General features: G+C 42.9%; 1 protein-coding gene across 1 annotated transcript in view; it reads right to left on the bottom strand.

The window, feature by feature from the left end:
* Positions 1-3,448: 3,448 nt before the first annotated feature.
* grk5l (G protein-coupled receptor kinase 5 like) overlaps positions 3,449-10,515 on the bottom strand; it is a 35,771-nt gene continuing 28,704 nt past the window's right edge. Inside the window, exons 7-16 of the mRNA XM_034090863.2 lie at positions 9,567-9,630; positions 9,332-9,472; positions 8,446-8,636; positions 8,268-8,305; positions 8,046-8,135; positions 7,744-7,952; positions 7,461-7,598; positions 6,833-6,970; positions 6,581-6,712; positions 3,449-5,969 (exon numbers count right to left, since the gene is read on the bottom strand). Coding sequence (XP_033946754.1) covers positions 5,886-5,969; positions 6,581-6,712; positions 6,833-6,970; positions 7,461-7,598; positions 7,744-7,952; positions 8,046-8,135; positions 8,268-8,305; positions 8,446-8,636; positions 9,332-9,472; positions 9,567-9,630 — 1,225 coding nt within the window. The 3' untranslated portion in view covers positions 3,449-5,885. The remainder of the gene's footprint in view (positions 5,970-6,580; positions 6,713-6,832; positions 6,971-7,460; positions 7,599-7,743; positions 7,953-8,045; positions 8,136-8,267; positions 8,306-8,445; positions 8,637-9,331; positions 9,473-9,566; positions 9,631-10,515) is intronic.

Genomic DNA, 10,515 nt, shown 5'->3' with positions numbered 1-10,515 from the left:
AACACGCCCAGGAGGCCATTGACAACCCCGGCTCGTGCGGGCATTGTGCCCGCTTCACTATGAAGAGCCTCCGCCGAAGGTTAGCACAACAAGCTAGCCTGTCGGGACAGGACCCCCTCATGTCCACTGGTTTGCCGGCTGGCAATCAAGACACGGGGGCGTCCACCGCAGAGATGGAGCCCCTCACTGGGTCGGTTTGGGGCTCATCGACAGCGGCAACCGCAGAACCGGAATCCCGCGCCATATCAGGCCGGGACCCGGTGGCGGCAAAAGACGCGGGAACGGGGCCCCACGCTATACCAAGCTGGGGCTCCCGGCTGGACCTCACCATGGTTTCACCCGCGGAGGATGTCCTATAATTGGATTACATGGAGGACGAAGAGGATGCCTCTGAGTTCCTCCTGTCTGATTCGGACGAGCAAGAAGACGGCATCTTCGTGTCACCAGCTCAGGCTGCAAAGCCGGGAGCGATGGCTGCTCTCCCGGGCGATAGCACACCAGCTTCGCCCTGTCTAAGCATGGACCTGCAAGCCGTGTGTCAGCGCGCTGCGGCCAGACTAGACAAGTTGGCCGAGAAAATCTCCGGTTCCGGCTGCAGCTCAGGCTCAGCCAACCCAGAATTTCGGCCAGCAGTCGAGGAAGAAGAAGCGAGCGGCGTGACAGCCCCTCCTTCTCCCCTCCGTGAATGTGTTCCCGCCGCCTTGAGAGATGCCTAAACACCATCCTTCAGGCCGAGGGCGCAGCTCAAAAAAATGAAAAGGAAATCAATAAAACCAATAAGCAGCCCGCCAATTTTCTCCCCTTTTGAGAGCAGCTACGGCATCTCTCAAAAGGCGGATTATTGACGGGTCTGTAAAGGCACCACCGCCACGCGCAGTGCCGGCTGGAGCTGTAAAGGCACCACCGTCACACGCATGCACAGTGCCGGCTGGAGCCGTAAGCGTGACATCTCAGCTGGCTCTAAGGAGCATACAGCAGGAGATACTCATGACACCCAAGCTGCCTCGAACTCTGCTCCGTTTAAAACACCGAAGACGCAGAGGTCGCAGCCCATCCCGAGTCCCCAGCCCAGGCTGGAGACAAGGGCAAGTTGGCCAGCAGTCGTGGAAGAAGAAGCGAGCGGCGTGACCACCCCTCCTTCTCCCCTCCGTGAATGTGTTCCCGCCGCCTCGAGAGATGCCTAAACACCATCCTCAAGTCCGCACAAACACATGTCACACGTTGATTGATTCCTCTGTCATAAAACATTTGCCGCTGACGCATCCAGGCTTCAGGCCGAGGGCACAGCTCAAAAAAATGAAAAGAAAATCAATAAAACCAATAAGCAGCCCGCCAATTTTCTCCCCTTTTGAGAGCAGCTACGGCATCTCTCAAAAGGCGGATTATTGACGGGTCTGTGAAGGCACCACCGCCACGCGCAGTGCCGGCTGGAGCTGTAAAGGCACCACCGTCACACGCATGCGCAGTGCCGGCTGGAGCCGTAAGCGTGACATCTCAGCTGGCTCTAAGGAGCATACAGCAGGAGATACTCACGACACCCAAGCTGCCTCGAACTTTGCTCGGTTTAAAACACCGAAGACGCAGAGGTCGCAGCACATCCCGAGTCCCCAGCCCAGGCTGGAGACAAGGGCAAGTTGGCCGAGAAAATCTCCGGTTCCGGCTGCAGCTCAGGCTCAGCCAACCCAGAATTTCGGCCAGCAGTCGAGGAAGAAGAAGCGAGCGGCGTGACAGCCCCTCCTTCTCCCCTCCGTGAATGTGTTCCCGCCGCCTCGAGAGATGCCTCAACGTCATCATCAAGTCCGCATAAAACACATGTCACATCATTGTTGTTTAAATAAACAAAATAGGGGGTGATTTCCCCTGACGTTGACGTCAAGATCACCAGCCAATCAGGATTGGCGTAATGAGATTGATGCTTCCGTTTGCTCCGCGATGAGGCGCATCCCATAGTGAGACATCTCACTTCATGTTACTCTGAGTACTGGGGTTACGTAAGTAACCTATAGTTTTTCAGGTCTCAGGCTCGAAAATTACATTTCCAGAACAAATGACCATAACTACACTTCTAAAAGGGGAAAATTAATAATCCTTTTTCTCAAAGTAATGATAAACCTGTGAGTTGGATGTAGAAAAGTCAGAATCAATATAGATGTTTTTTATTTTAAAGAAAATTCAGATTGAACATAGTAAAAAACTGTAAATTATAGTGTCTGTCCAAAAATTCTTTTTGTACTTATAGTGAAAACTGCCCTTGGATGATGGGTTAGTAGACTAAAAGCTTTAGGAATCCAAAGTACAACATATAATAAGTACCCTGTATCAAGATTGATGCAAAACAAGTGATATTTGACCTTTTTAAGAGAGGTTTAGCCGTTTCTCTGGAACCCATTGGTCGATTTTGATGATTGACATCTCTTTTTAACCGCTAGAGCCAATGGAATCGAGGGAAAGTTCCACATCCACACACAGGTTACCAAATAAGGAGTGAGAGTGACGCGTAGCCAAAACCGGAGCTGCAACACACTCTGGTGACTACCATTAGCAGCTAATTTTATTCTCCGATTTTTGCATACAATTTGAATTATGGATTATCAATAATTTTTGTGACAGACACATTGTATTAACCTATGTATTAATCTTCAGCCGCGTTTTTTCTCGTTTTAATGCCATTGAAAACGACTTTTGATCAGAATAACAGATAAGGTGAGCATATCTCCGTGTTTTGCTACCTAAAGCTCGTGCGTTGTTGTCTGTATTTGCTTCCCCTGTCACAAGTTCTGATCGCTCAGTGATGATCCTTATTTCTACAATCTGTGGACTCTCAGGATGTTATCTAAGCTTGTTTGTGCAGATCCAATAAGTATATCGATCGGTATAGCTAGAGTTCTGTGCTAACGGCGTTAATATTTTTTTCACACAGGGCTAATTCAGAGGCTCAGGCCGCTCAGCGTTAGACTTGTTTTTTTTGCAAAAAATAAATAAAAACATCAGTTAGCTGAGTTTCTTCCCGTTACATGGATATGAAACATTCATAGTTTATTCAATCTTAAGAAGCCCTCAGGCACTGTTGCTTGCAGATGTTGTGGTTTCGGACCCGCCGTGGGGTCTAAGAGGTTAACTGTAATTTACAACAACAAGGGGTCTATATTTTGCACTCTCGAAACCTTATGATGCAACTGCTCAATAGCTGTCTTTAAATGTAACTGAGGATATGTTGTATCCCTAATGTCTCTTTCCAAAATAGAAAATGGTCATGATATTTAGGTATTGAAAAACTGTAGAGTACTGTGCCTCTAGCAATGAGAGCTGTGCTGTCCGTTGTTCCACTGACATGAAGAACTATGTAGGAAAATAATATCTCCAATCATTTACATGCATTTGACTGTGACCAAATAAATGTTGTGTGGTCTCAAGGACAGAAGAACACAAAAGACGTGGATACTCAAACTATAGCACAGAGTTTATTGGGACTATAGGACACAGTGGGTTTGGCTTTCACATGCACTCAGCACTTTGCTATACATCACAAGAATCACACCCCTCGTTCCCTCCACTTCTGAATAGACTGAGTCTGTGTGTGTGTTTGTGTTGACGCGTTCCCAGCGAAACAAACAGAGCATGACAGTCAGAGAATAAACAAAGTGCTGATGTCTGTGTGGGCATTGTCTGGGAGATCATGCTAACAAGGAGGCACTTCAGTCTGAATCAGATTTTTTTTCATATCAAGTACGCAGAGAGAAACAGGCCTGGGTGAGATCTGTTAGGCCGATTAAAATGACTGCATGGACCAGCTTTCACTACTTCAAATAACCAAGATACCATATTCTTAAAACAAGCACAAGAGTGAGATCTTTTTCTCTTATAAATGTCTGTGCTGCTGCGAAAAGGCCACTTCTTTGTGTGGTGTTTACAGGATCATATGGTGTCTTCTCCTCAGTTCTGACAAATTACTTAGATTAATCCTTTAATGGTCCCAAACAGAAACTAATTTAAACCAAAACGTAATCCAATTCAGTCAATCTGTCTTTCTTAAAGAGTGAGGTCAAAACATTAAACTGATATATTTCAACACATTTTCAGTTTAAAATCAGAAAACCTTTACCAACATCAATACGTTTTTTTGGGAGAAATACATGGTTTTATAAAATAAAACCTTACCATTAAGGTTATGGAAATGTCCACTGATTGGTGGAGCATGATTTGAAAAATGTAATTACATACATCAATAGACTTATTTGGTGGTGTTAATTTACATAATTCTTCTAACCATCTAAAAGTACATTAAAAAAAAATCTAAAAGTCAGTTCACTACAAAAAGTACATCTGCTGAGGGGGGTTGATCTAACGTACTTCTACCAAAAAGAGCTTGAATTGTTCTCTTTTAATCAGTTTGGAAGACCATTAAAAGGGATAATTTATGACAATTAAAATTCAGATGAGACTAACCTTTCGCATAGCTGTTGATACCCTGTGTATATCAAGAGGAAGGCCCTTTAGATTTCTGAGGCATTTTGAACAGCATGTTAAGTGTAAAGGGGCAAAATATAAAAAACCTGTACATGTGACAACAAGGGCAATGCAGCAATATCCTATAAACGGAAAAGGCATAAGGGAGAGCAAGAACACTTCAGATTTGAATGTAGAAAACAAGCGGTGCGTGACAATATCAATACAACAATGTGCCTTAATGTTCAGAGGTAAAAACATTTGATGAAGAAACAGCATGACGTTTTAAATTGTGCAACTTTTAAGTCAGGCTGAGTGCATGTGTTCCTCTCCACTCCATTGGGACTGTGCAGGAAAAAAGAGCACAAAAAAAAGAACAACAGAAGAAGAGATTTCTGTTTCTGTACAGCATATTAATTCATTTCCACATAATGTCAAATATAAAGTGACACTGTAAACCCAGGGAGACGTCTGTGTTGTACGTTATACGATGGTAACATCAGTGGAATGAGGTCTGCAGAAGCGAAAGGGATACAGCTGTCCATACTTACACTTTGTCCATGCAATGAAAACACAACACGATTCTCACAAGTCTGTCTGTGTACGTCTATCTGATTGTGTATGTCTGAACTTGATGTATGTGTGCTTTAAGCAATATGATATGTCTGCAGGCTCATAAATAGAGAGGAAGTTTAGAAAAAAACTGATCGCCTGTTATGATCCTCTTGTGGTTCTAAATGATGGCAGAAAAAAACAAACAATAAATCAACATGACAACAGTATCACAAAACTTAACTGTAATCTTTGGCCTGAGTGTACGCAAGGCAATGTACATTATGTGTTGAGGTTTGTTGAGGTGATGTGTTCTGAATGTTTAGGAGTGATTTGAGGTATGGGAGGTGGAAATGCAGAGAGAGAGAAACGAGTTATAGAGTAAGAGAAGCGTGTAGGTAGATGAACAGATACAAGATACAGGCCAGAAAGTAAAATATTTGAAAAATGTGTGAAAATGAAATTCCTTTTCTTGAAAAACAAAAAAATTCACCAAGACCCCAGCGTCTATTCCCTGTGGTGGTCTTTATTTTACAGTGGATCCCCTGAATATAAGCATGTTTCTATCCTTTTCTGTTTCCTTAAGCGTCAGTGGCTCTGTTCTATTAGTCCAACAATCCTGAGGGTAAGTAAAGTTTGTCCAAATATTTCCAAACGTCTTCGCAACATAGACCATCCCACCACAAATGCCCTGGGTCTCAGGGCCTGGTCACAACTCCCCCCCCACCCCATCCCACCCCCCACCCATGGGCTGACCGTTTAGGCTTTTAGACAGGCTGTCTCCGGCTGCTGCTAAGGCCCAGGACTGTGGACCAATCAGTAGCGGGGAAGCCCCTCGGAGCTCCTTCCCTTTGTGTGTGTGTGGCTCCCACACTGTCGCTGTGCCACTAGGGGGCAGAGTTGGACATGGAGTCCACAGAGTTTACACTGGAAGACTGCACACGGCTGTGGGAAATAGGCACCTCTGGGTGCTGCAGAGAAAAAGAGAGATCGGTTTGAGAGTTAGTTTGGATTTAACGTCACCGGCTCCTTCAATACGTTCACATACTTTAACAAAATTAAAACATATTTTTTACATAGGTGTACTTATTGTTTATATTTTGTTTCCTTTTGTCTTTTATCTGCACTACACCAGTAACGCCGTAAAAGTCCCAGCTGCGGGATCAATAAAGGATTTCTGAAGCTTTTATCAGCAGGCCTGTCGTTAGTAGGATATATGGACATTATTTTTATGGTATCATCTTATCATTCAATAAACAGAGACAACTTCAATCATTATCACTGAACTTGGTATTCGCAGTTTGAGTATACATGCATGCTTGTTAGCACAAGAATGTCCCCGACATTTATGAAGTAATCTTTGTAGGTTGTGTAGTTTTATTTTATATTGTTTATATATTAGTTTCAAGTGCTTTTTTTTCTGCTTTGCTATTATAACTATATAATACTTTGGTCTTAAAATGACAGTAATATAGTTTATCACAGATATTTCTGGGACATATTATGGTCCAACAGAAGAAGTTATTGTGACAGGCTTTTTATCAGTGTATGTGTTTGTTTTTGTGTGTGTTTAATCACTTACATGCCTCCTGAAGATCCTGTCCAGCAGGCTGCGTCTGGGTGGCTCTGGCGGCTGACTCCAGTCCAGATCTGGAGGTCTCGTCCCTTGTGGCCCAAACACATTCAAATCTCTGAAACACTCAGTTTCTATCATCTAAATGAGAGGAAGGAAAAAGGAGGGAAGGGAAGGAGGGGAAAAAAAAAAATGGTGAACCTTGTTAAGTGAGGTTTTTTGGAACCAAGCATTTAAAGATGTCATATTAAGTGCACATACCTCATTCTGCCATGGGATGGAAACACTGCCTGTAGTAAATTTGGAGTAGAAGTCATTGTCAGTTTGGTCCAAATTTACTCCCTTGACTGTGGAGAACTGCTCTATGTCCAAAACGTCCTTACAGTACACTGCCCGAGGCTGGGAGAGGCAAATGACCACGGGAAAAATGGGGATTAAGAGGAAAAAAAGGAGACAGGTTTATCCAAACAGATCATTTATAAATCATCAAACTGTACTTGTTGTAGTGTCCATTTTAGGCCATTAGAAGAAGAAGAAATACTACAGCCACAAAATTACCATTTGTCTATTAATTACCCACTCCGTTTTGCCAAATTATAGGTGAAAACGTTTTTTTTTTCTCCGCAGGCCTTCATGGTATTAACAGGCGTGCTGCTCATCAATGCAAGTAATGTTTAAGCTAAAGCATTTAATTAAGTAGTGAGCATATAGTGAGGTTATGAATGTTTCTAAACGCGTGATTTGATATATATTGTTAAATGAGGACTCCATTAACTTACATAGTAATTGATATACAAATGATCAATTTATGGGTGGTGTTCCTTTAACTAAATAAAGAAAAAGTTGAGTATTAGAATATGTTTTGTGCAGTGTACTATCAATAGCTCACATCAGGCACAAAGGGTGGCTCCACTATTCCAGCCTCAAGCCTCTTGAAGTTGATTCTTTTGAAGAACGGGTGGAGCTTGACGTCCGCTGCTGCGTCTGCCAGGCACCCAAGCCTCTGCTTAGGGTCTTTGGTCAGCAGCTGGGTGAGCAGAAGCAGAGAAAGAGTCATTAAATTAGATCGACGATTGAAGATTTACTTTGTTGTCAATCATGCTATTCACAGGCCAAATGCACATCAGAGTTAAGTTACGTTGAATCTGGTCTTAAAAAAAGTCCATGCTCACGATTCTACAGATGGCCTTGGTGTCCTCTGTAAATTTGTCGCTGTACTCCTCCTCTTCCTCCTGCACCCTCCTCTCCACCTCCTCCCGTTTTACTCGTTCTTTGCGGGCACGAAAAGGCGATCGCCCTGCAGTCATCTCGTAAATGAGACAGCCCAGCCCCCACCAATCAGGACTCATCGCGTACTTCTCATTGTTTACAACTTCCGGAGCTGGAGAGGAAGGGCGACAAGTTAATATGGATGAAAGTTGGTACATTTGTAGGCAATTTTACTCATTGAAATGTTGATAATAGTGGTTCTTACCCATGTAGCCTACAGTCCCCACCCTGCCTCTGATGAGTTCTCCTTCAGGCACTTTGATGGCCAGCCCCAGGTCAGAAATACGGATGTGTCCTGCAGCATAACAGAGGTGATTAGGATGCATTTTCACGAGTTCAGGGAGATATGAAGCCATAAACAAGTTTGAAAATTGAGTAGAAAAAAGGCAGTGCAATGCCATCAACAGTCATCTAAGCCAACACTCACCATTGTCATCTAACAGGATATTCTCCGGTTTCAAATCCCTGCAAAAAGCACAGCATTTGTTAAGAACGTCAGTATCAAATCACATGTTCTATAAAAGTATTACAACACAACAAAAAGATCAAGAATGCGGACATCTTAAAAAGGCATTTGAGAGGGTTTATAGATTTAGTAGTGCTACCTGTAGACAATGGATTCCTTGTGCAAATGATCCAGTCCACAGCAGATTTGAGCAGCGTAAAACTGGACCCTGTCTTTCTCAAAGCCCGGCGTGCCCATGTTGTAGGTGTGAAACTTCAGGTCCCCCCCGTTCATGATGGTCAGCACCAGACACAGAGCGTCTTTGGTCTCATATGCATACGCTAAGCTCACCTAGAAAAAGAAAAGAACATGTTAAAAGATTTTTTAAATATTTAACGTTGTGCTTGCAGCTCACATAAGATCAGACTTAATCGTCTGTCACAAAGCAACAGGAAGTCTCTTCACAGGGCTCTACATCAGACAAACCACAAACACATTTCAGTCAGACAACTCACGTGTCTTAATGTTTATTATAAGCAGCATATAGTTTGACGTCTAGGCTCGGGCCTCATCACTCAACAGATTTACAAAGAACATTGAGTGATGATTAGATAACTCTCCCCCGAGCCTACAGGTGGAAGCTGGGGTGGTGGTGGGGCAGGCAAGTAGCAGCAACATGAAACACAGCAGCAGGAACATGAACGTAGCAATAGCAAGTGAACACAGCAGTGCAGCAGCAGCATAGCGAGGCAGAGGCAGGAAGACCTGGCAGCTTAAATAGAGCTGCATGTTTAGGAGAATGTGTTTGTTTGTAAGAGGGACGAGGTGCGTCACGTGTTAATGTATCATTGGTGCTCGAGTTGACTGCCTGAACTAGCTCGCAGGCATCGCCTCATAAGTGAGATAGCAATTTAAAATCTTAAAGCTAAAATGGACAAGAACAGTGTTACCAGGTCTGAGAACAGTTTGTTCAGGGTGGTGATCACAGAGGTAATAACCTTTTTTCTGTAAATGAACATTTAAATTCTTCTTATACGTTTACTCACAACAAATCTACTGTTGACTTTCTCTAAAATCTGCTTCTCGTTGAGAGCCATGGACTCCCCTTTCCTCTTCTTTATCCTCTTCTTCTCCAGCTTCTTGCAGGCATACATCTTCCCTGTAGCTCTGACCTGGCAGGCACACACCTGAGGTAGAAGAACAACATGGTATCTCCCACATTGCTGTCATTCAAATCTGGGCATCAACATATATCTGTATCATCATGTGATCATCTCTTACCTCTCCAAATCCCCCCTTCCCCAGCACTCGGTACTGCCGGAACGTGTCTTTAGTGATTGGTTGCCTGACAGAACACAGAAACAGCGAGATCCATTAATAGATGCTCATATAGTATCGATTAGGACGGGGATGTTGTCAGCGGAACTCAATATCATCCTGAGTCTATTTCCTGTGCTGAGGGTGGGGCCTCTCCTACGCAATTTCACTTTCCAGACACGGATACAATTAAGGCTCGTCTAAAAGCCTACCGTTTACTTCCAACGGCCTTTGATATGCACTCTGCATGAAATATGTGTCTGCCTGTCTAGAGTCATCATACTGCTCTAAAGAGTCTCCGAAGTGACGCACAAGTCAAGATTCTTTATTTGTTTTCTTCTTAAAAATGATTTACTGTTGTAGGAAAGTAACATCTGTGACAGTTAAATCAAGAGTGCATTGCAAATAAGTATCACAAAATTAAATTGGTATGTACTTGTATATATCCGGAGTATCTAAATGTAATGCTATTTTATAAATACATTTATTTGAAGAAAATATTGTACTTTTACTCCACTACATCCTACAGCTAAAGTTAATATTTACTTTTCTGATTTTACATAGAAAATACCGTATCACTTTATAAGAAAAAATATGCTTTTCTTATAGATTAATTACCAAAATGTATAAAGTAGATAGTAGCTCTATATTCACCACCACAAAAATAACAATCATATTAACGCAAGTATTTATTAATATGATATTATCATTAATAAATCAACTACAGGGGACATTCAAAGAATACTTGAACTCCTACGGTGGCCCTGAAGTGCAAGACACCACAGCATTTCACAAAACACCACAGCATTTCAGAAAACACAACAGCATTTCAGAAAACACCACAGCATTTCAGAAAACACTACAGCATTTCAGAAAACACCACAGCATTTCAGAAAACACTACAGCATTTTTT

This window comes from Pseudochaenichthys georgianus, chromosome 9 (genome assembly GCF_902827115.2).
Source record: "Pseudochaenichthys georgianus chromosome 9, fPseGeo1.2, whole genome shotgun sequence".
In the NCBI taxonomy this organism is placed as follows: domain Eukaryota; kingdom Metazoa; phylum Chordata; class Actinopteri; order Perciformes; family Channichthyidae; genus Pseudochaenichthys; species Pseudochaenichthys georgianus.
This window is presented reverse-complemented; position numbering and strand designations above follow the sequence as displayed.